We start from the raw sequence: 26,525 nt of genomic DNA, 5'->3' as shown, positions 1-26,525 counted from the left end.
CTAAATACGTATTGTGGTTAATCTCTCGTTACATATTTATCATCCCAAAGTTGCATTTTTCTAAATTTCTTCTATATTTTTTCCTCTTTGTTCAAAATCAAACTTCATCTTTTGTCCAAAAACTGCAAGTGTTGTATTCTGTATCCCATATCCTTTGTCTTTTTCTTGCTATGCAGTAGCACACAGTAGTTGCAGCTTCAGCCACACATTCTTCCATTCTGATTGAAATCGTGGTCAGCAGCGGCGTGGTGGGTGTAATGTTCGCACTATCACAGCAAGAGGGGTTAGGGTTAGTTATCATATATCAAAGTATCTAGTATCAAAGAAGTAAAAGCTAATCCAGCATTACTTTAAAACATGAACTCCAGTCATTCCAAAATATTTTAAATGCTACTTAAACGCATCTTGAAAAACCATCAGTATGGGGAATCAGTTTTTTTTAATGATAAATGAAATATTCATGGAACCTGTTGTCCATTAATTCCCAGAAGTATTTTATATTTCTTGTGTTCCTTCTAGCAATATAAGGAAGTTTATATCTCTGAGGGATTTCTGAGGATAAACATTGTATTGTTCTCTTCTTTTACAGGGGCAATTTCAGAAGTTAGGTGGAGTCATACGAGACAATGAGAAGGTAACGGACATCAAGCCTGGCCCTGTTGTAAGAGTGTCAACCACTGTGGGTATTTATCATGCTAAGAGTTTGGTGATCACCGCTGGACCCTGGACTAATAAACTGCTGGCCCACACTGGCTTACAGCTGCCACTAGAGGTATTTAAATGCACAGTCAATAATATGTAGTAATACTTATATGACTGTTTATGCTAGTCAGCATTTTCAGGGTGATGTTACAGTTATTAGTATCATTGTTGCTTTTGAAATGGTTGTTTCAAAGACAAGGACCAGGTCAGCTGCTGTCTTCAGAGTAGTGATAAAACAGCAATAAGATGGAGTCAGTCTGCTATCTGTCTGCAATTGAATGGGGCCAAGTTGCAATCTGTGGTAATATAGCAATTAACTGTGATAAATTGGCAAAGATCACAAATTTGTACATGTCTACATAGACAGAAATTCACATTATTCACATTATACAAATTCTGGACTCTGAATGTAAGTAGAAAGTGTATGACATAAATTTCTGTTTCATGTCATAGACAGAAATTCAGAAATGACTCTATAAATAGTGATGCTGTTGCTGCAGGATGGCAGTTAAACTGCTAAGTGACATAGGTGCCATTCTTTTCTATATGAATATAACCACAATACAACCAGCGGAGTTTAGTCCCCTGTTGCAAAGAGATGCACTGCAGACCAGTTACTCATCAGCATAGACTGATTCAGACTGGTTGCAACATTTGACAATCTGTCTGCCTTTATAAATTAGACAGCAATTATTTGCAGGCATTTGCCAATCTGGCTTCAGTCAGTCCAAGTTAGAGCACAATTGTTTGGAGACAGATTGCCTTCCAGGACTGTGAAATTGCTCTAAGAGTAAGTCAAGTCAAGCCAAATGGCTAACAAAATTTAGTGTATCCTTGCAATAGTTGGCAGTATTTTTTCATTGCCAACCTATTGTTACTGCTGCTGCCTGTGGCTTGTTTTGAGCTTGTTTGAGTCAGTAAGAACATTGTGTCATTAATTGGTTTTCAGATACTGGTAAACCTTTGCTTTCAATTCACTTTTATTTATATAGTGCCAAATCACAACAACAGCCGCCTCAAGGTGCTTTATATTGTAAATCTTCAGTTTATATGCTACAACTCAGAACAAGATCTAGAATGTGATCACAGTGGCGGGTGGGTTCATTTACATTTTGAAATAAGCCATTTGAAAGAAGACACTCCAGTGTCGAGGCTGTCGTTTTCAGCATGTACATGGATGTTAAAATCACCCAATTATTTTATCTAAACTGAGTACTAAATCACATAAAAAAAAAAAAGTCTAAAAAAAATCATATATAAACTCCAAGTAAGGGTCAGGTGGACAGAAGAGATCAAATAAAACTGATTTTGGAGTTTTCCGATAAGGCTGTGCAATGCAATCAAATGAATTAAAATTCTGTCTGGGTCTGTGGTTGATTAATAAGCTGGAATGGAAGATTGCTGCTACTCCTCCTCCTCGGCCTGTGATTTGAGGATTCTGATTCTTTCATTGCAGTGATTACTTTGCAAACCTGCTAATTCCAGATATAAATAGGGCGGCAGTCACCAGCAACAGTGGTGGTTGAGTTGATGGCCTGGTGCAATAGAAAATAATCCTGTTGTGGGCAAAACAAAAGTGATCCTAATGAAATTTACAGATACAGCCACTTAAAATGGCTGGCTGGTCCTTGACAGGGCCATGACAGGTCCTTAGCTGATTCTTGACTGGTCCTCAGCCAAGTTCTTGACCATAATGAGATCCCCCATTTGTGATATGACCAATGCGAACGCGAGTGGTAATGCCTCTAAGCAGCATTTTGGAAAATTGGTGATACTGTCCTGTGTATTCACCAGGAGCAGTGATAATGGAAGCACATTCATTTACAGCTTGCTCAGAGGTTCTATAATTACAACAGAATTATAAAGGTGAACTGTTCTGTAAAAAACTGATACAGCTATTTGCTTGCAGCAAATTAAGTAGTGGTTGTGCACACTGAACAAGTAAAAGAGAAGACAGTGATGCTTGCACTCGATGGTTATTGCTGGCTAATTGCACTGCTGTTTTTAAACAAAAAGTAAATCAAAATTTAATTGTGAATTGATTATTGCTGCATCCTGTCAGTGGAGGGTGCATTTTAGATGTGTTATGACAGAACTGGGATTGCACAACAATGCTGTATTTGTGTGTATTCTGCTCTAAAGAAACAGTCCAGAAATATGTGGTGCTCTGTTCTAAACATTTAGGGTGAAGACTCAGGGAAAAACTGCTGTACAGGAGGGACCCAAAGATTTGGCCCTGCCCTTACAACTGCAGGGAATAATCCTGTGCTGCTGATAAGCTGACTTTCCAAACTAACAGTCATTAGCGGCAATGCTTACTTTCAGCACTACTCGATAAACTAAGTTGTCTATTACTAATCTTCGTATATCATCTCTGTGATTCATTTTAATACTCTGCTTTGCTGTGAAAGGGACCAAATGCAATAACGAATATATGCCCCACAAAAAAGTATCCAGCAGTTAGTTGGTTGGTTGGTTAGTTAGTTAGTTAGTTATAGGTGCAAGAACTGTATATGCTGACAGGCAGGAGAGAATTAACACAGCATTAGCATTCAACCCTGTCTTCACACTTAATGAAAATAGAAATGGCTCACCCAGTCCCCACAAACCATAATTTTCAACTCCCACTTCAAAAATCCCTCTATAATATTTTGTGTGTGTGTGTGCGTGTGCGTGTGTGAGAGAGAGAGAGAGAGAGAACCTTCTACACCTATCCTAGCTTTAAGACTGACGATAAATAAACACATTAATATCATGACTTACAAAAGGTATTACATAGATGTTGTATCACTAGTTTTAAAATAATGTTGGGAATATGACCCCTGATGCTGGTTTGAGGAACAATTTATTACTAGTGGGGTCTGGTCAAAGAACAGAGTCGTGAAGATTCGTTTGGAAGCTTTACTGAACTGATTTTGGAGTCCAGAGCTGTGCAGTAATTTACAGTTGCTGAAACAGAGCAAAACCCAACAGAGATATGTGTAGATTAGCTTAATAAAATAAACTTTAACAATATCTTCATTAATTATTTCTACATTAACTCAAACGATACTGTAGCAGTTACTTGTTAATATAAATCTCATTAGCTACTTAGCTATGTCCACACAACAGCACTAGCACCACAGTGAGGAGCATTCAGTGAGTTGAACATCAATCAATTTGGTATTCTGTCAGCTGCTCTCTAAGTTTTGGTTCCGTAGCTACAAAGGCGTCCTTGATTCCCCGTGAGGCGCCACAGCAGTTAATACCACAGTTGGACAGTATTTCCTTTGGATGGCCCCTTCTTGTGATGAACCTACGAAGAGCAAGGAAGAAATCATCCACATCCGTGGAGTTGAGCTCAAATGGGAACCCGCCCGTGTTGTGAAGCACTTAAAGATTACACCCCGGCCGTTCTCCGTCCTTCTGCCTATCTTGACAACGTAGGGTCTGAAGAAGTCAACACCAGTTGAGTAGAAGGGGCGGACAGAAAAATCCGAATGTTTGCCATCTGTGGAACCTTCGGCTGGACTCTCCATTGCTGACAAGAAGTGCGGTTGTGCTGGTGGTGGCTGAAAGCCTGTCATCCTCTCAGGATCCAGTTCTGTCATCGTAGTTCTGCGTATACATGCTCCATGCCTTGATGTAGTAAATGTTCGTAACAGAGTATATTACTAAAAAGGGTGTTAAGGCATCTGCAAACTTTGTGCTATGTTTTAGAATTTATAATAAAGTGCACTATTAAAAATATGCAGTTGTTATTTACACCTAATTGAATTATCTGATAAGTTAGAATAGGCCTGTTTAGTTTATTTAGGTCAGCTTGGTCAGAAAACAGTTTCCAGGCTGTATTCATGAAAACTCAGACATCAGAAGATCATTCTTGTAAATGTGTCCTCTAATGAAGAAAGCACCATAGCTCCTATAGTTTCTGTGATGAGACGAGAGGCATCTTTACCCCTCAACACCCATTTTAAATAGCAATATATCTTAGTAATTTTTATTTCATTAAGTGTACAGCACTCATAGAGAGACCTTACAGACTGCTCCAAAATGAAGAATACTAGAAGGGTATTGTTTTATAACAGGTTTACTTTTTTCATACAGTACATTTAATGTAATTTTCATTGTCGCTTTGGGGAATTCTGTCCTTTCATGGTCTGAAGTATGTGAGGTGTACCCAACCTTGCTTTATGTGGAAAGGATATATTATGTGCATTTGTTATTTACACACATTTGTTTGGTGGTGGCTGTAGCTCAGGAGGTAGAACTAACCCAATCGGAAGGTTGGTGGTTCGATCCCTGCTGTTGCAGTCTGCATGTCAAAGTATCCTTGGGCAAGATACTGAACCCCAAGTTGCTCTCTAATGCAGCCTTTGGAGTGTGACTGTTAGAAAGTACTTAGGTGTAGATGTGCTTATTTGAATGGATGAATGGGGCATGTTGTATAAAGCACTTCGAGTGCTCAAAGTAGAGTAAAGTGCTACATAAGAACCGGTCCATTTACACATTTAGCCCTGAGTTTAGACTCGGCTGCATGTTTCACACGAGATCATGTGTCTGAGAGCTACGACTGCCTTACAGCTGCAGATTTATTCCAGTCTAGCTCCACCCCACTCTTTTCATCACCGGGATGCTGCTCTTCCTACCCTTTAAATACTCAGCTGAAGATCCCATAGAAACAAAATAATTTCTCTTCCATATTTAAACAGCTCAAGAGACCTGCGTCAGCAATTGAGTCTTTTCCATATGCCACTCTGCCTGAAAAGAGAAGGTGACGGAAAAACAAGCAGACAGCTGTTGGAGTAGAGAAGTGGAGTTGATATTGGAATTACATTATTCAGACAAGCAGCAGGCAGGGGGGTCCAGGGAATATCATGCTTGAGTGAACTGGTGGAAAAGCACAAGCTCTGAGCTCATTGGCTTGCCAGAGCACTTCTGTCTGAATTTTTATTGTCCCTGGGAATGAGTGTAGGGGCTGTTAGTTCATTACTCTGAAAGCTCCTGAAAAATGTATCTTAATTATTGCTGCCCTTAGATGGACAAGCATGAATTTGTACAAGCATGTGTACATTTCATTAAATCCTAATTCTCACCTCACCACCGCAGAGCTACTTTTGTAATTGCACTTTTATTCTACAGAAAAACAAAAACTGTTGAGGAGGCTGCAGTAGGTGGTGTTATGCATGAGTGTATTTTAAGCTTTAGCCACTATGCTGTTTCAATGCTGATACCAAGGTGCTAATTTTATTTCCTGTGTGTGTGTGTGTGTGTGTGTGTGTGTGTGTGTGTGTGTGTGTGTGTGTGTGTGTGTGTGTGTGTGTGTGTGTGTGTGTGTGTGTGTGTGTGTGTGTGTGTATTATTCAAGTCTGTAACTGATTAGCGATACAATATACCAAATGTTTAAACTGCATTCAATCATATGTGTGAAAGCCCACACTCAACACAAAACTTGTTTTTTTTTCTTTTGTCAGGCTACAGAGGGGCACCAAAAATAATGCTGTAAAAACATACAGTCACTCATTAGGCGATTGACCGTTCCACTAATGGGTTTCCTGGTTACCTTACTGCAGGTAGTGAAGATCAACGTGTGCTACTGGAAGGAGAAAGTTCCTGGGTCGTATAACGTGACGAAGCGATTTCCCTGCTTCATACAAATTGAATGCTTGGAGTCCAAAGAGCACATCTACGGCCTTCCATCCAATGAGTACCCAGGGCTGGTGAAGGTACGTCACATTACTGGACCCTCCAGTGTGATTTTTCATAGGGGAAACTATTCTGTATACACACCTTAACATTCAAGTTATTAACTGAAAGTAGACTTCATAAAATATTTCAAATTTTGATTTCAGTGTATGATTTTTGTAGTTGCTCATTTGGTTTTGTTACTCAGTATTAGAATATAAATCAGTGCTGTGTACTCAAGCAAATACAGCTTTTACTCAAATGAAGGCAACACCACCAGAGAACAGCTTAGAGATGTCACTATTAGGGGCACTGCTTTAGCTCAGTGGTTGAGCAGACCTGCTCAGCATTATGCCTTGGGTCAGAATCAAACACACGGGTGAGAATCAGCAGCCTGGGTTCAGTCCTGTCCCTGTGTCGTTCCTGCTTTCCTGTCTCCTTTTGTCTTAATACAATCTAATGAACGTGAGGAAAAAGCACAAAAGTAATTAAAAATAGATAGGAGTAATAAAATTACCAGCAACCAATGAATGAAACTTTTGTATAAGCTCAGTATTCCCACATTTATCTGCATTCTTCGGCATTCGAACTGCTATTCTTCACACTTCCTCATTTCCATGTTGTCATCATCACTCTGGTCCAATACGTTTCTTTTGTGCCTTTTGTGATCATATCAGCCTCTTGTTCACTATACTTTCAATCTTAGTGATTTTTTTGTCATTCATTTATTTATAATATCTGCCTCCTCCCATTTTCACCTGTTCCTGGTCACTCAGAGATCCTCATCCAGGTCTCCATATGCTTCATCCACACCAAAATCAGTGTCCAGGGTATCCTACCCTTCTTCCTCATGTTGTTTGAACTCTGCTAATTCATCAGAGTCTAACTGCCAAATAGTCTATCCAGCCATCCATTTTCTTCCACTTATCTGGGTTGCAGGAGGACTGGAGCCTATCCCAGCTGCCATATGGCAAAGAGGCAGTGTATACCCTGGACAGGTCAGCAGTCTGTCACAGGGTTAACACATAGACACAGACAACACCTAATTTAGAATAACCAATTAACCTAACCACATGCATATCTTTGGACTGTGGAAGGACGCTTGAGTATCCAGAGAGAAGGCACACAGACAGTGAGCGAACATGCAAACACTACACAGAAAGGCCAAAGACTGAATTCAACTCAGGACCTTATTTGAACCCAGGACAATGCTAACCACCTTGCCAAATAGTATATTACTCAAATTCTGTACTTTAATAAATTTAAGTTTTATTTTAAAGTGACTTCTTGTAGCTTTTTAAAAACTTTTTTTTTAAAAAGAAAAGCGCATCATAAATGTTACTGCTATAAGCAGGATTATTATTTTATTAATAAACCCTTTAATAAAACAGACTGAGATTGAGCTCTCTTTTTCAAGAGATCTAACTATAAGCTTTATCATAAAAGAGTTTTTTTTGTTTTGTTTTGTTTTGTTTTTGTTTGTTTTGGCCACAGCAGCTTTTATTGGCAGTATAGAGAGACAGGAAATGGGGGAAAGATACAGGAGAAGACACGCGGTCAAATTGGCGACAAGCCGGGACTCGAACTCGCACTGCAAGGCGGCATATACAGGTGCTGGTCATAAAATTAGAATATCATGAAAAAGTTGATTTATTTCAGTAATTCCATTCAAGTCAAACTTGTATATTCATTCATTACACACAGACTGATATATTTCAAATGTTTATTTCTTTTAATTTTCATGATTATAACTGACAGCTAATGAAAACCCCAAAGGATATTGTGAAAAGGTTCAATATTGAAGACACCTGGTGCCACACTCTAATCAGCTAATTAACTCAAAACACCTGCAAAGGCCTTTAAATGGTCTCTCAGTCTAGTTCTGTAGGCTACACAATCATGGGGAAGACTGCTGACTTGACAGTTGTCCAAAAGACGACCTTTGACACCTTGCACAAGGAGGGCAAGACACAAAAGGTCATTGCTAAAGAGGCTGGCTGTTCACAGAGCTCTGTGTCCAAGCACATTAATAGAGAGGCGAAGGGAAGGAAAAGATGTGGTAGAAAAAAGTGTACAACAATAGGGATAACTGCACCCTGGAGAAGATTGTGAAACAAACCCATTCAAAAATGTGGGGGAGATTCACAAAGAGTGGACTGCAGCTGGAGTCAGTGCTTCAAGAACCACCACGCACAGACATATGCAGACATGGTTTCAGCTGTCACAGTCCTCGTGTCGAGCCACTCTTGAACAAGAGACGGCGTCAGAAGCGTCTCGCCTGGACTAAAGACAAAAAGGACTGGACTGCTGCTGAGTGCTCCAAAGTTATGTTCTCTGATCAAAGTCAATTTTGCATTTCCTTTGGAAATCAAGGTCCCAGAGTCTGGAGGAAGAGAGGAGAGGCACAGAATCCACATTGCTTGAGGTCCAGTGTAAAGTTTCCACAGTCAGTGATGTTTGTGGTACCATGTCATCTGCTGGTGTTGGTCCACTGTGTTTTCTGAGGTCCAAGGTTAATGCAGCCGTCTACCAGGAAGTTTTAGAGCTCTTCATGCTTCCTGCTGCTGAGCAACTTTATGGAGTTGCAGATTTCATTTTCCAACAGGACTTGGCACCTGCACACAGTGCCAAAGCTACCAGTACCTGCTTTAAGGACCATGGTATCCCTGTTCTTGATTGGCCAGCAAACTTGCCTGACCTTTAACCCCATAGAAAATCTATGGGCTATTGTGAAGAGGAAGATGCGATACACCAGACCCAACAATTCAGAAGAGCTGAAGGCCACTATCAGAGCAACCTGGGCTCTCATAACACCTGAGCAGTGCCACAGACTGATGGACTCCATGCCACGCCGCACTGCTGCAGTAATCCAGGCAAAAGGAGCCCAACTATGTATTGAATGCTGTACATGCTCATACTTTTCAGTTGGCCAACATTTCTAAAAATCCTTTTTTTGTATTGGTCTTAAGTAACATTCTAATTTTCTGAGATACTGAATTTGGGGTTTTCATTAGTTGTCAGTTATAATCATCAAAATTAAAAGAAAAAAACATTGAAATATATCAGTCTGTGTGTAATGAATGAATATACAAGTTTGACTTTTTGAATGGAATTACTGAAATAAATCAACTTTTTCATGATATTCTAATTTTATGACCAGCACCTGTACATGTAGTCACCTGCTCCACCCCTCAGCCACCCGGGCAGCCATAAAGGAAAGTTTTAAGCATAATCTTAAAAGTAGAGAGGGTGTCTGTCTCCCAAATCCAGACTGAGAGCTGGTTCCACAGAAGTTGTGAAGGTTCTGCCTCCCATTCTACTTTTAAATACCCTAGGAACCACAAGTAAGCCAGCAGTCTGAGAGCGAAGTGCTCTATTCGGGTGATGTGTTACTGTGAGGTCTTTAAGGTAAGATGGGGCCTGATCATTCAAGACCTTAACATTTAAAGAGTAAAACGGTGTGAAGGGCAGTCACACCTTTTGTGGGTGGCTGTGGCTCAGGAGGTCATCTACTAATTGGAAGGTTGGTGGTTCGATCCCTGCTGTTCCTGGCTGCGTGCCTAAGTATCCTTGGACAAGATACTGAAAGGGTTCAGTTATGGTGAACCGTCTCACACTCTTCTGCTGCTGCTACTATTATGCAAAACTGCTGAATGTTGCTGTTAAGAAACTTACCATGGTTCTACTATTGCCATGTACTTTAAAAACAGAAATGCTGCTGCAAAGTGGACTTTAAAATGTGATTTGTTCTCCCTCAGCATCCCATTATTTGTAGGATTTGTGCTGGAGTTGGTGTCATCAGATGACACATCTCTATTTTGGGCATTATGGCAAGCCAGCAGGAGCTCACAGTCTAATAGCAGACCACATGCACAGAAGAGAACAGGGGGGACAGATGGTGATGCCACGTTGCATTTATTCATTCTGAGACAGTCACCAGAGCTAGAAATACTTGGACCATTTAACAGTTTGAAAGAGTGCCAAAAATGAAGCAGAGGAATGAAGCATTTTCTCATCTTTAGTTTGTTTGTTTTACGGCAGGAAACATTTTTCTAAAGCAGAAAACCTGTAGAAAAAAAGTAGCAGTTCTTTTAATCTCTCAGGCTTCTTACTGTGCCTTTAGTCTCTGGGTAAGACTGTATGTGTCAGAACTGGCTGACAACAACAGCACAAAAAGAAAGCTTTGGAAGTTTAGTGTGTGTGTATACAATCATCCAGTACTGGACTAACATAAACATGTGGAACATGATTTCATGTTTAATATAAAACATTTTATCAATCTGTGCTGTGAAATCAAGTTGCTGAAGGGTGAACAAAAAGGTTCTTGTGTCCACCTTTAAACAGGACTGGATTTGCAGCTCCAACCCAAGTTGTGCTTCTGTTGTCATTCAACTGATTGTGTAATTTTAGCTTTGATGTATAAGAATTCCCTGGATCAATTGTCACTGTAAGAGGATAACAGAATGGAAAACTATTCTAATTCACAATAAATACTAATATACACTCAACACCAATACTGCCATTGCCCTTCTGCCGCTGATAGCACTGACAATATGACACGTTTTTAGTATTTTATAGGGGACTAATATCAGTGATGTCATCATTGCACAGATATGCTATCATATGGGCAGCAAGACAGACCCAGACCAGAGAGACCTGCAGAAAGACAGGTCTGATATTGATATCCTCCAGCGTTACATCGCCCGCTGTTTGCCTGGACTGGTCCCTGAACCTGCTGTGGTGGAGAGCTGCTTGTATACGGTACAGTGTGAACATCATCTTCATCTATCAAAGTGCAGAGAAAAAAGGAAGAGGGAAAATTTACCCCACTCCACTATATTTTTTTCATCAAGCAAGAGGATTTTTACAGACCCATATCAGAGGGACATCTTCATACAATAATACATTTTTGCTATGTAGTCTTGGTACTACTCTTACTACTGTTATCATGTCACAGTTATAGTAATTCTAGAAGCAAGACTTAACTAATAAAATAACAACTCATTTCAGTGGTCACTGAGAAATTAAAAATGCATTTATAGAATCAGTGAAACAGACTTAATTGCTTTACTATTTTTCTGCTTTTTTGTAAAATAGTAAATTTGATTATTCATCGATAACATTAAATATTTTAGCATTAAAAATATAATTTTTAACCTTATATATAACCTTACTGGTGAATAAACCATTACAGAAACATGTACATTATTTTGGTAATTACAGTTAATTTAGGGCAGCTGTGGCATAAACCTTACTGTCATGGTCCCTGACTCTTGGACTTAGGGTTTTTGAGTTTTGTGGGCTTGTGATTTGCTTTTGGTTTTGAGGGGTGATTTATGTTTATGGTTTTCTGCTGAGTGTATTTCCTGGAGCTTATGAGTTTTGTTTTCTGATGCCTGGTTTTGGTTCCTTGTTTTGTGTATGTAACCCTTGTTTGTTTGTAGATTACTTTTGGGTTATTAGCTCCCTGTGTATTCCTGCCTCCTTTGTGTTTCTGTGTCTGGTTTTTGCCTCCGTCTCCATGTCCCCATGTCTGTCCTGTCTCTCTGTGTCCTGCCCCCATGGCTGTCTGGTCTCCTCATTCCGTTACGTCTCTTATTTATTTTGTTGATAGGTTGTTACTTCCCTTTTCCCTTTTTGTATCTGTGTTTTTTCTTTGGTGTGTTAAGTCACTCTCATCTTATATTGTTTATGGTCTGTCTCTGTGCCAAGTTTGTGTATCTTAGTATTTGGTTTCAGCGTTAGTTATTTCTGCTTTTATTTTGACCACAAACATAAATATATTTCACTGGAATTTAATGTGAAAGACCAACACAAAGTGGTATACAATTGTGAAGTGGAAAGAAAATTATACATTCAAAAGATTTTTTACAAATAAACTGAAAAGTGCAGTGTGCAAAAGTATTCAGCCCCCTTTTCTCTGAGTGCAACCAGTTGCATTCAGAAGTTGCCTGATGACTGCTAATGACTAAAAAGAGTCCACCTGTGTGTAATCTAATCTCAGTACAAATACAGCTGCTCCGTGACGGCCTCAGAGGTTGGTTAAGCGAATATTGGGGAGTAAACAGCATCATGAAGTCCAAAGAACACAGCAGACAGGTCAGGAATACGTTTGTGGAGAAGTTTAAAGCAGGCTGAGGCTAAAAAAAGATTTCCCAAGCTTTGAACATCTCACGGAGCACTGTTCAATCCATTATCCGGAAATGGAAAGAGTACGGCACAACTGTAAACCTACCAAGACAAGGCCGTCCACCTAAACTTACAGGCCGAACAAGGAGAGCACTGATCAGAGATGCAGCCAAGAGGCCCATGGTGACTCTGGACAAAATGCAGAGATCCACAGCGCAGGTGGGGGAATCTGTCCACAGGACAACTATTAGTCGTGCACTGCACAAATGTGGTCTTTATGGAAGAGTGGCAAGAAGAAAGCCATTGCAGAGAAGCCAAGGTATCCTAGTCAGATGCCTGAACAACCTCAACTTTTTCCTTTTGATGTGGAGGAGTAGCAGCTCTGTTCTAAGCCCCTCCTGAAGTCTGAAGGCTGAAGCTTTTCAGCCTGTCTCTAAGGGAGAGCCCAGCCACCCTTTAGAAGAAGCTCATTTCTGCTGCTTTTATCTGTGATCTCATTCGGTCACAACCCAGAACTCACAGCCATAGGTGAGGGTATGACCGGTAAATCAGCAGCTTCACCTTCATGCTCAGCTCCCTCTCTCCACAACAGGCCAGTACAGGAGCCACGTTACTGCAAATGCGCGCCAGTCCATCTTTCAATCTCCAGCTCCCCTCTCCGCTCACCCCAATAGAGCACATCACTTTTGGACTGCTGGCCTACTTGTGGTTCCTTGGGTATTTAAAAGTAGAACTGTAGGCAGGACCTTCAGCTTTCAGGCCCCTCTTCAATGAAACATCTCCCAGTTGGATTCTGAGACAAATACCGTCTATACTTTTAAAACTTTCTTTTGAGATGAGACTTAGAATTAGGGCTGGATCAGGTGACCCTGAACTTTCTCTTAGTTACGCAGCAATACACCTAGGCTGCTGGGGGCTTCCTATGATGCACTGAGTGATGCACTGAGTGTCTCCCATGGGAGACTCAGTCTTCCGCCATACATCCTTTTCCTCTTCAACCACCTTGGTCTTTCCCTGCCTATAGGCAATTTTTCACCTTGTTAAAGATAAAGAAGTGTATTTTGGTATATTGTCAGAACACTGATCTCACTATTGGGTGTGATTATGGGGTGTAAATGGACTGGATCTTATATAGCATTTTTCTACTCTTTGTGCACTCAAAGCACTACGTCTCATTCACACAGTTATACAAGCACTATTTTTCTACCTCTAAGTGCTTTATATCTAATATTCATATATATTCACCCTCTTAAAGAATGTATTGGAGAGCAAATTGGGGTTCAGTATCTTGCCCACTGCCTACTTTGGCATGCAGACTGGAGCAGTCTGGGATCGAACCACCAACCTTCCAATAAGTAGGTGCCCTGCTCTACCTTGACCCATGACATTACATCCTTCACACTGTTTTACTTTTTGAATAGGAATGATAGCAAGTACATAGTAGCACTATGTTTCAGTTACATTTAGGACATTCAGTGGTCAGATATCTGGGGGGTACGTGGGTGGCCATGGCTCAGGAGATGCAGCAGGAAGTCTTCCAATCTAAACATAAATGGTTTGATCCCTGGCTCCTCTAGGCTGCATGTCAAAGTATCCTTTGGGCAGCATACTGAACCCAGAGATGCACCTGATGCATTCATTGGAGCATGACTGTATGTGAACTCTTGTTAGACAAGGTGTTTAGGCATTGTTTTTTTTTTTGTTTTTTTTTGGTCCTTACTTTATACTGGAAATAATGTAATTCTCTTTAGACAGCCATTAACAGGGAAGTCATCATCAGAATGAATAAAGTTTAATATTAAAATGGTAAACTGCTATGTGAAATGTGTAAGTTTCTGTCAGTACTTAATTTCCTGTCAGGCTCCAATGCCATTCTAGTAATACACATAGCCATAGTTTGTGTATTACCATTGTGTTGCAATGGTAGTAGGTTGTCCAGCTGCTCTGCAAGCTGCTTTTACTGTGATCACATTCCGAAGCTGTAGGACAACATCATTTCTGTTACCTTCTCCAGTGTCTCTGAAAATCCAGACAGTCACACAGGGGATGGGGGGATAGGGGGCACAAAGAGCAGATCTATGGATGGTGGACTCTGATTCCCTCTGGAGAGCAAATCGTTGTCAGGAACGTGCATTGCATATAATGACAGGAGGTACTTGCTGCTCCCCATAATAGGGGGTCATCTGATTGTTGGCATTTTCTCTGTAGTATTGTACCGTCTTTACCTTACAATATAAAGCACCTTGAGGTGACTGTTGTTGTGATTTGGTGCTATATAAACAAAATTGAAGTGAATTGAACCAGTTACCGTGTCAGACATATGAGAACAGCACATTTTGTATCAGCATTCTGAATTTGTATTTCCTGTGGCAAGAATTGAGGGAATGCAAATGCAGTATTCCCCTGTTTTCAAAATGAAGAAATATCTGGAATAGAAGCTTAGATTAATTTCCTCTTTTGGTACAATTCTTATTGCCGTTTGGCTTAAGAGGGAAGAAATCTTGGTCTCTAAAGCCCTTGTGGCTTCCCCTGTACCCACTGAACACACCATGCCATTGAAACCAGGTGGTTTCTTTGCAAGCTGTGGGGAGATAGAGGGGGCTGAGATTCCCTGCCAATGGAGCTGCTAGGCCCTGACACCGGAGCAGGGAGAGAATAGCATCCTCCTCATCTGCGTCATTATCATCTCCAAGAAGATCCATGTCAACATCAAACTCATTTCTGCTCTCCTCTTCAGAGTCAAGGAGCTGGTTGAAAAGAGCAGAAAATTCAGCCTTGGGACCACGTTCCCCCAGCAAGTGTCAGCTGAGCTGGGTCTGGAATCCGCATTCCCCTGCTCAGCTTTGACAGCTAGCTGGAGCAAATAGCTACACCAACACAAGCTCACATGACATGCTAGCTTGATGAGGCTCAGGTCTACAACAACTGCTCACCAGAAAAATTATCGTAATGAAAATATAATTACAACTTAATAACAATCCTGTAACCAGTAAAACCCACATTCAGGGACTACCTTAACAGCTGTGTCTGAATAATCCTGCTCCACGACCACCGAGGAGCTCTGGTGATCTTCACAGGGAAGAAAGCAAGAATGTTTGGTGTGGGGCCAGGAGTAAAGGGGTTTGGGAGGACCCCGTGTCCTTGAAGTGATTGGTAGTAGAGTCTGTGATTTTTTTTTTTTTTTTTTTTTTTTTAATTTTCAGAGCAGCAAGTATGCAGTCAGGGTTTAAGTGTAGCAGCTTTGTGAGTGAATTAGTTTCTCCTATGATCTCAAAATTATATTTTAATTTTAGAATTTATTAGCTCTTCATATTTTGTTGTTTTTGCAGCTTACGCCTGACCATCATTTTGTGCTGGACTACCACCCCGCCTACAGCAACATCGTGATTGGAGCAGGATTTTCAGGTACAGCGCAATACAACACACAACTGCTCCAAACAAATAAAAGAACACCTACGTAGGGCACCATGTAAGACTGGACATGTAGATGGCTTACTTTTATCCTGTCAGAACTACTGTTAATTCATATTTTAAGCAAGTAGCCATTGTCACATTATATTTGGAGGTTTCTTAATTTCTCTTACCATTAGTAGAAGCTGTAGCCTAGTAATAGTTGAATCTACCAGTCCTCCAGATATGAGAATTATGGAATTATTACAATGCTGCATTAGAGCTTTACAGTTACTTAAACCACATGTACATAGGCATGGTGATATTTTCTGCTCTGTGCCAGCTCCTTATCGTAGAATTCTTCCCTTTTGTTTGCCTTGACAATAACAAAAAGAGATGAATTTCCATTTTAACCAGAACTAACAAATAATAATTTAACTTGATATGAAAACAAAATCTGTGTTAATGGTTGATAATCAAATAAAATAACCCAAATGAGGTGCATGGTGTGGTGATGCCTAAAGCATCATCAGACCCATGTGCCTACATGGGCTCTGTGGGAAGGTGGACATTAAATAGTCATGAAGAATACCGGCCAGGTGTTCGGCTTTTCTCCCCCCCACTCAGGAAACCCTGCAGCACAAAAGAGCACATGGCGCGAACACAAGAGGCCCTATAGCTGTTACACACTCAAAAACCAAAACTGAATTTTTCTGCTGAAAATCCATTAGTGTCCATCCGTTAGGTGAGATATTGAAGAATAGGCAAAAATTTGTCTGTTTTGATCAAATTATCAATGCCACCAATACATTTTACAAAGAAGAATGGGAAGAAGTTGCCACAACATTTTCATTCACAGGAATACAGTAGTACTGATGTTTCTGTGAACATCAGTACTACTGTTATTCATACTTCTTTGCAGTTCTCACACTGCAAAGAAGATACAGTGCATAGAATTATAACTCTCACACTTGCCTCTCAAAAAAAAATGGGGCAAAAGGATTATGCTGTGGTGTGGCCCTCTTCTTGATAATTATTACTAATATTCATTGTTGTTATTGTCTTCCAGCTTAAGGACAAAATAGAATAAACATTTTCCTAGTGATGGAAAATGGTCAAAACATCTCTGCTGCTTACACGGTTTGATTTATACTGTATGTACCTCTATAGATCCAGCCCTAGGAACTAATTCTGCCAGCTGCCGTGGTTGACAAGAAAGCAGCTGACTGATCAAAACAGTATCAATAGTACAGATGGCAGGCAATTACCAATTCCACAATACTGTAGCTTAAGTGCTGCTTAAAGTGAAATGAGTTGATACCTTTGGAGTGCAACTCAGTAGATGCTTGCTGGGAGGCTCACCTGATGGTCTTTTATGAACATGAGTGATCATTGTTTGATGCACATAAAAGCTTGTAGATCAGATTTTTTTGTTTGTTTTTTTCCAGTGACACTGACTGTACAGATAGAACAGAAATGCTAATGGGGAGAAATGTATGGGCTACTTGGACGTGAAATAGATAAACCCCAACAATCAGTGGACACACTGCATTAATCCCTCTGCGGTTAGACAGAATGATTCTGGATCTGAGTGCTGTTTTGAGCAATGGCATTCCACTTCATCTTGTCCAGACCATTGAATCATAGACTGTTTCAAAGTTTCTGTCAAAACCATGACTGGTTAATGCTTCACACTGATGCCCTTGGCCAGCAAAGTCCTAGAGAGGGTCTGTGTGTTTCATGCCAACTGTGCCCTGTTTTAAAGCAGCACCTGCACTCCCAGGCTACACTGTCTGAGAACTGATGGTGCGATGCAATTACCAGCTATCACCAAAATGAATAAACTCAAGTCAACTGTACAGTGGAAAGACACACATGGGCTGAAAATGTGAGTGGATGTAACTCTTCTTGATGTCAGTAGGGCCAAGCAGGGCCATATATTCCATATAATCCCAAATATTCAGTCTGAATCTCTGTGTGATTCATTCGGTCCATATGAAATTTAGATTCCAAAATTATGAAATAAAAACTGATTACTTTTTTTTTTTAACACAAAAGTAAAAATTATAAAATAAAAATAATCAGAGAATTAATTTCATTATAAAAATTAATTTGTTCAGTTTGTATGACCTGGTAGTTTCTGCCTCGTCTATGTTACACAAACCTGCAGCAGTTCTATTTGGATAATTGTGCTCCTGATATAATGTTATGTAATTTTTTTTTTTTTTTTTTGTCGACAAACCATTTTGGAAATAGTCCCTAGGGCCTTCTAGAAGTCATTTTGTAGGGCTCTGGCAATGTTCCTCCTTTTCCTCCTTGCACAAAGGAGCAGAAGGGTTAAGGACCTTCTGCAGCCCTGTCCAGCTCTCCTAGAGTATCTGCCTGTCTCCTGGAAACTCCTCCATGCTCTTGAGACTGGGAGACACAGCAAACCTTCTGGCAATGGCATGTATTGATGTGTCATCCTGGACTACCTGTGCAACTTCTGTAGGGTCCAGGTATCACCTCATGCTACCAATAGTGATACTGACCCTAGCCAAATGCAAAATGAGTGAAAAACAGTCTGAAAAGATGAGGAGGAAAAAGATGTCAGTAGCCTCCACCTGTAAATCTATTCCTGTTTTGGGGGTTGTCTCATTGTTGTCCCTCTAGTTCATTTCATTAACACCAAAGCAGCTGAAATGGATTAACAGTCTGCCTATATCAAACTTGCTTTGTAGGACACCAAAGTGGTTACATAAATCAGGCAGAATTAATACTAAAATTCAGTAAGTAGCGTGTTTTTCTATTTTTCGGTGTTTGACTCAAAAAGATGGTGCTAAGTACCATATTTTTCTTTGATTGATAGATTCAGTCATCTGCTGTGACTGGTTGAGGTTGAAGGGAGGGAGACATGCTGTGGAAGATGACCGGAGTTTAATAATAACTAATCATTAAATACAGAGTGAAGTATAAACAGTTGCTCTGTTTATACTCTGTTTAAGGTGAATGAAAAAGAAGCACTCAGTGCATTATGGGAACCCCCCAGCAGCCTAGGCCTATAGCAGCATAACTAAGGGATGGTTCAGGGTCACCTGATCCAGCCTTGATCATATAGGAAAGTTTGAAGCTTAATCTTAAAAATAGAGAGGGTGTCTGTCTCCTGAATCCAAAACAGTGTCTGTGTTTTGATCAAGCCAATGGAGTCAGTGGTGACGATAAACTAAAGTGTCAGCTGGTCAACAAGACAAAGAGCAGAAAGAAGTGTGTCTGGCACCACGTCCACCAGATGTGTGCAGATAAGTGCCAACTCCAAAACAGCAGGAGCAGCAGCTAAATTAATCAGCACTGCCTGTTCCTTCCTTAAACAGGAAGAACAGCAGTGTTTGTGGGACTCAGAGAATCAAAGGTTGGACCTCTGTCAGTCAGAGCAGCAGGCCAGAGCCTATCCCAGCTGTCACAAGGCGAGACGCAGGGTACACCCCGGACAGGTTGCCAATCTGTTGCAGGGCTTAAACACAGACGGACAGCTATTCTCTGTCACCTAAACATATAACGTAGTCTACATTAGTCTATTTGATATAAGATGAACAAATACAAACATGTATCCTGTTTTACTGTCAAATAATAATTCTTATAGATCAGTAAAATGGATGGATGGATGTTTGCAACCAACTGGGAAAAATATCAAGGGAAAAAGTTGCATCTAAGAATCTATATTTCTTACTGATGCCCAAAGAAAAAGACTTCAGTCCCTCTTATCTGCAGTCTGAGGGATCTTCCAGGAATGGTGACATGATTTTCTGGAGATCTTATGGGTCAGTAGGTGATGGCTTTATACCTGCACTTCTCTTATCTGGAACATAATGTGCTCTGGAGCAGATGACGTGTGCAGCAAATACCATGGTGATGTAGCTGGGTTTTCTGTACAGAGTGCCCAGAGTTAACCCTGAAGGAAACTGAATAAGGTACCTTCAGGGTATTGCTACAGGTTGCACTCAGTTCACAAATGTGCTGTGTCATACTCACTACCCTGCTTACCTCTGAGAGCAGGTCTTTTCTACTTTACTATTTATTATTATTATTTTTGTTCATTCAACTCAGAGCAAAAGAAGAGCAACTGGAAACCATTAGTGAATAAAATCAGTGTGTGTGAATAAAGCAGAATAACTGATTGTGGCTTGGCTCTGTTGTTAAACTGCACTCATGTGCTGGCATTTCATGACAAACATAGAAATGGTGCGTGTGTCCTGTGGCCTCTGCCTCCCATTCTATCTTTGGAAACTCTGAGAGAAACAAGCACTCTGAGAGCAAAGTGCTCATCCAGAACAGCACTTTGCTTGACGTCTTTAAAAAGTGTACTCACACCTAGGCAGAGTTGGCTCATACTGTATCATACATATGCACAGTACGAGTTTGCCGTTATTCCCATTGTAAATAGAGAGCAGTGTAAACACAGGTCATTGTTGCCACTGACCTGTGTTTACACTGCTCTCAACAATCTGGGCCAGAGCAGATGGTTTTAGCATCTCAACTCCTCTGCCATGCTTGTTTTTTTTTTTTTAAATACACAGTTACTAAGCAGGAATTTCATAGTTTCATACATTTTGTGGCTTATGTGGAGAAGTGGTGAGACATTATCCTCTCAAAAATCTGTTGATTACTTAACAAGTGGATTTTTACAAAGGTGATACGATCACACTACATGTTTACTGTGTCAAAAAGCCAACATGTTCATTTAACTGTGACGGCCATGGCACACAGCGGTCACACTAGTTAAACCAACTGGACTTTGGGTGTCGCATGACAAAGATGTGATGGGGCCTGATCATCGGGATTTGTATGCTGGCGAAGGACATTACATTCAAATCTGAATTAACAGGAAGCTAATATGAGAGAAATATGGCTTCTTTTATTTTTATCTGTTTCTAACCCATTTTTTTGGAGAAATTAACAAAGTGAAAGGTCTTGCTTAGTCACACTATTGTTCACAATGGATTTTGGGGCTGAAGATTCAAACATGGTCTAGTCTTAAATACTGTTTATTGACGAAGTGTAATAGTGTATATAAAATGTCCAAAAAGGAAATAGTCAAAAAGCCCCAATAATGTTGCTACCTTTAAAAATACATTAAAACCTCTGGTTTTGTAAACTGCATGTATGGTGGGAATTTCTGGGGGCCCAGTAACAGATTTTTGCCCCAGCACCCCTCAGTTACTTAATGTAACCTTGGTTGTGTAATATCCTTAGAGTCTTGCGGGACAGATCAGGGACGTAGATCCTTAATTTTTAATGAAGTGTTTTTGTCCTCTGTGAAAGGTAGAAGCCCCTTTGCTTTGGGTTTACATTAATGTTCTTCTCTAATTAACATGCCAGAGGCTCCCATGAGGCCTACTCGACTCCACCTCTTCTCTCCTGCAGTTATCTTCAGTGTCTCCTGGCACACCTCCATGTCTTCATGCAGTCGTGTCCTTTACCTAATTATAACTGTAATTAATATCCTGCTCAGTGCTTTGCCTACTCAGGCACTTGCTGGGACAACAGGACTCAAATACCTGCAATAGAAAATGTTGCGAATATAGATTACATATAAATGATTTTCATTATTTTTAGAGTTGTATGAATAATGAAGCTAAAAAATGTTTGTGTGACCCTGCTTTCACACCAAATGCCCAATGCAGCATGGGAGAACACGGCAGCTCTGTACTTGATTTCTGCCACACCAGCATGCATCCATTTTTCCACCAAGAATATTGCTGCTGGGTTATGCTTATTATGTGTCTACTGGAAGTCAAAGACAGGTTTAATGGTGAAAATGAACATTGTGTAATTTTGTCTTTCAGTTTGTGTTTTGTCCCATTTGTTCATAGCCTCTCTGTGCTCCACTCTGTGCTCCTAGATATTACTATGAAGTGGAAGCATGTAGCACAGCAACTCAGCCATGCAGTGGCAGAGCACTTGAAGTTACAACCCTAGTTCCCCAAACGTTTTGATTCTGTATAAAATGTAAACAGCACTGAATGATTTACAAATGTCAGAACCCATGTTGTTCATAATAGAACAAAGTTTAAACATCGGACACATTTTACTATTGCATGAAAACCTTTAGCTCAATTTGAATTTGATTGTAGTAATCTCAAAAAATTGGGGAAGGGGACAACAAAAGGCTGCAAAACTAAGCGGTACTAAAACAAAAACAGCTGGATGTACATTTTGCAACTAATAAAGTTAATTGGCAACAGGTCAGTAAAATGACTGGGTATGAAAAGACAGCGACTCTCAGAAGTCGAGATGGGCAGTGATTCACTAACCTGCAAAAACTGCATCTGTGATTTTTGGAACAATTTTAGAATAATGTTCCTCAATGTAAAACTGAAGACTTTCACTAACTCATCTACAGTACATAATATCATCAAAAGATGCTGAGAATCTGGAGAAATCTCTGTGCAAGAGACAAGGCCAAAAATCAGTATTAGATATCCATGATCTTTGGGCTCTTAGAAACAGGCATGATTCTGTGATGGAACTGCCATCCCATCCACAGATGCAGATTAAAGCTCTGTCATGCAAAAAAAGACACATGTGAGCATAATTTAAAATGCCTTGAGGCAACTGTTTGTTGTGATTTGGTACTATATAATAAAATTGAATTGAAAGATCCAGATAGGCAGCTGTCTTCTCTGGGCCAAAGCTTATTTAAAACTAGAAGCACTCAGAGAGTGCAAACCTCCGCCAAGGCCATGGGGTCACTGACGCTGTAATACGTGTATTTAAATACTGTGAAATAATCTTTCATCTTTCCCAGACAACAATAACCCCCTATCCCGCAATAGTGAAGAATCCTTAAAAAAATTCCTGGATCCAGATCGTGATCCGGATCACCGCCAAATTTAATCACTTCTTCCTCTTATCATTTCCAACCACTCCACAAAATTTCATCGAAATCCGTTCATAACTTTTGGAGTAATCCTGCTGACAAACAAACAGACAGACAGACAAACAAACCAACGCGACCAAAAACATAACCTCCTTGGCGGAGGTAATGAACTAAGGCAAGTGGGAAAATGTCCATGCTAAACTGCATCTGTTACAGCATGACTGTGTAGTAGAAGAGTCAGGGTGCTGAACTGGCCTTCCTGCAGTCCCGACCTTTCTACAACTGTAAAGATTTGGCACATCATGAAATGAAAAGTAGATCAAAGAAGACTCAGGACTGGTGAGCAGCTAAAATCAAGAATAGGATTCCTCTCACAGAAGTCCAGCAGCTGGTTTCCTCAATTTCCAGACATTTAAGGGACTGTTGTTAAAAGAAGGGATGCTATACAGTCGTAAACTTTTTTGAGATGTTTTACTGCCATCAAATTCAAAATTAGCTAATATTTTCATTGATTGTATTCGGTTTTTATTTACATTTTATACAACTTATTAATTTTTTTGGAATGGGGGTTTTACAGAGTGGGGTAGCAAAGTCCTGAGGAGCGTAGTGTGTAAAGGTCACACTGCTGACTCAGGAACTGCAGTGTGTGCCAGGAGCTTCATGGCTGAATATGTAGGGGGGCCAGTACTTAGTGGGTGTGTGTACTGGAGCCAGACTATTACAACAAAAAGCAAACTTTTAGCAACAGGAGATAACAAAGAAAAGTAACTTGGGGCCCAGCAAAGAGGAAGACAGGACTGTTGGGCAAATACAAACAAGGGGGCCAAGACTCAGGTGAAAGTAATTAAATGCAGGTGAGAACACCTGGAATAAGAAAAAGACGGTGACAGGAAATAAAACTAACACAGGACATAAAATAAACTTCAAAAGCAACCAAATGAAAAATATTCAACACAGAGGAAGACAGTGTAACAGAAACAGGCACTAACAGAAAGACAGAGGAGGAGGAAGATACAGGGAAACACTGAGAGCCAAAATTAGCACAAATAAAAATCAAGACATGAACCAAAAAAACACTGGGTCTCAAACTGGAAATTCATCACTGGAATAATAATGGGGGTGACTGTGGCTCAGGAGGTAGAGCACAGGTCACCTACTAATCAGGAGATTGATGGTTCGATCCCTGGCTGCTCTGGTCTGCATGTCAAGGTATCCTTGGGCAAGATACTCAACCTCAAGTTACTCTCCGCTGTATTCATGAGAGTGAATGTGTGTGAATGTTGGATAGAAATCACTCTGGCACAGAAGAAAGTGCTTGTATGAATGGGTAAATGGAGCATGTTGTATAAAGCGCTTTGAGTGCTCAAAGTAGAGTAGAAAAGCACTATATAAGAACCTCTACTGGGTGACAGCATTTTAGAACATGTTAAATAGTGCTCTCTGCTACCAGCATGAAAACACCAAATGAAGGATTATGTTTTGGAGGAATGTGTTCATCAGGTAGAGAAGTTGGAAAATCTTTTCCCAGGTACAGTGAAGCTGTTCTAGTGGCACTTGGTGACCCCATCTATTATTATGATACTGTCTTGGACTCTCCTTTAAATTTGGTCAGTTCAATTCAGTTCAGTATTAATTTATATAGTGTCAAGTGGCAACTGTTAAATATATTTTTACAGTAAACATAGCCAAATTTAATGTAACAGTTATAACTCCCTGATCCAAAAATGTTAAAATTTAGCACTATAATTCTTAAATTTGTGTCAACATCATAAACAGTGGTCTTTACCATGTTTGTTTCCATATTTTTAATGCCTTGAGTAAAATTGTTAAAATTGCTTTCACAGAAAATCCAATTTTTCTAATTGCAATCACGACTTGGGACAATGTTACTAAGTGTTATTTATTAGGCGTACTGACTGTCACACAGAAACACGTGTTGCCTTCTGTTCCCTTCTTCACTTCACGCATTCGTCATCAATTCCTGACATAAGTGCTTTAAAGCAAGAACTGAGGAGGGTTGCCATGGCTACAAAGTCACCCTGTAGGCTTGGCCATCTATTGAGGTTAGGGTTAACTGTCAAAGCTGCGCTTTTATGACTTCAAAGACAGGCAGAATCCACAGGAGCCTTGAGACCTTTGTCAGATGGCGTTGTGCTGCATTCTTCAAGCCCTGTTGATATTCACAATTTGCCTCTCAGTCCTTAGCGACAAAGAGAGGCTGCCACATGTTGAAAATAGTCGTTCTTTCATCGTACTCCTGAGCTCAAGCACATGAAGCCATTACACTGAGAAAGGACAAATCTCCCCTAATTTAGCATTTGGTCCTGTTCACTAAAGTGAGGAGATGCTCAGTGACAGGCATTGCAACAGCTTTGCTTTTCTTTTATGTATTCACTCATGTGGAGCTCAAACCTATTGCCTGATTCAGACAAAGGCCAAGAGATGCAGGCTATTTTTAGCCTAACTACATGGTGCAGGGCACTTGCTCACACAGGACATTGATTCATCTAACACAGTTTGATGACCTATGTTTATACTTTGCTCAAGGTGATGGGTTCTTTTTTTTCCAGGTCATGGCTTTAAGTTTGGACCAATCATTGGCAAGCTTCTGTGTGAACTCAGCCTGGGAGAAGTGCCCTCCTATGACCTTTCACCTTTCCGGATGAGACGCTTCGAGGCAAAGATCGGATCAGCTTTATAGACCTGCAACACAAGGCCTCTTTTATAATTGAAACATTTTGATTTTAACAATTCCATTTAATTTAGTATTAAATTCTACTTACTGTATGTTTTGCTTGATAGAATCAGTTTGTGTTGCCACATGGTGTAATCAGAGGCCTGTACCACGAAACAGGATTTTGGCTTACCGCGTAACTTCAGGGTTAACCCTGGGTTTGCTGTACTATGAAGGTGGTTTACTTCTCACCGGGGTAAATCGCCATGGTAACTTAGATTAGAGATCATCAAGTATGAAGTCATCACCTACTGACCAATCAGTTCTCCAGAAAATAGCATCATCATTCCTGGAAAATCCCTGAGACTTCTGCTCAGACAGTAGGAGGGTCTAAAGTTTTTCAGTAGCATCTAAAGTCTTTGTTTCCCTGATGAGCATCAGTAATAAATGTAATTTCTTAGATTTTTTTTTTAAATTCTGTTAGCTGCATATAATTTTATTGTTCTGTGAGCATTAATATTGGATCCTGAAACAGGACACCTACACTATACTTGCTGACCTCATATCATGTACAGGTGCTGGTCATAAAATTAGAATATGATGAAAAAGTTCATTTATTTCAGTAATTCCATTCAAAAAGTCAAACTTGTATATTATATTCATTCATTACACACAGACTGATAGATTTCAAATGTTTATTTATTTTAATTTTGATGATTATAACTGACAACCAAATTCAGTATCTCAGAAAATTAGAATATTGTGAAAAGATTCAATATTGAAGACACCTGGTGCCACACTCTAATCAGCTAATTAAAATTTAATTTAATGGTCTTCCCTTACAATTAAGAGGGTCAAGTGAAATGTCAAAAAAGTAACTTAAAGGGCCAAATTATGATATTTTTGACATCAATTCGCGGACCGGAAGTAGGGGCGGGGCTGGAAGCAGCCCACGGGCCGGGAGTTTGGGTACCCCTGATCAAAAAGCTACCAGTACCTGGTTTAAGGACCATGGTATCCCTGTTCTTAATTGGCCAGCAAACTCGCCTGACCTTTAACCCCATAGAAAATCTATGGACTATTGTGAAGAGGAAGATGCGATACGCCAGA

General features: G+C 40.2%; 1 protein-coding gene across 1 annotated transcript in view; it reads left to right on the top strand.

The window, feature by feature from the left end:
* pipox (pipecolic acid oxidase) overlaps nt 1-25,992 on the top strand; it is a 36,764-nt gene extending 10,772 nt beyond the window's left edge. The window contains exons 4-8 of the mRNA XM_030744898.1: nt 590-772; nt 6,255-6,407; nt 10,978-11,127; nt 15,825-15,900; nt 25,312-25,992. Of these exons, the coding sequence (XP_030600758.1) occupies nt 590-772; nt 6,255-6,407; nt 10,978-11,127; nt 15,825-15,900; nt 25,312-25,442 (693 nt within the window). The 3' untranslated portion in view covers nt 25,443-25,992. The remainder of the gene's footprint in view (nt 1-589; nt 773-6,254; nt 6,408-10,977; nt 11,128-15,824; nt 15,901-25,311) is intronic.
* The last annotated feature ends 533 nt before the right edge of the window (nt 25,993-26,525 follow it).

This window comes from Archocentrus centrarchus, chromosome 13, assembly GCF_007364275.1.
Source record: "Archocentrus centrarchus isolate MPI-CPG fArcCen1 chromosome 13, fArcCen1, whole genome shotgun sequence".
NCBI lineage: Eukaryota > Metazoa > Chordata > Actinopteri > Cichliformes > Cichlidae > Archocentrus > Archocentrus centrarchus.
The sequence above is the reverse complement of the archived record's forward strand: the minus strand, read 5'-3'. Positions and strand labels throughout refer to the sequence as shown.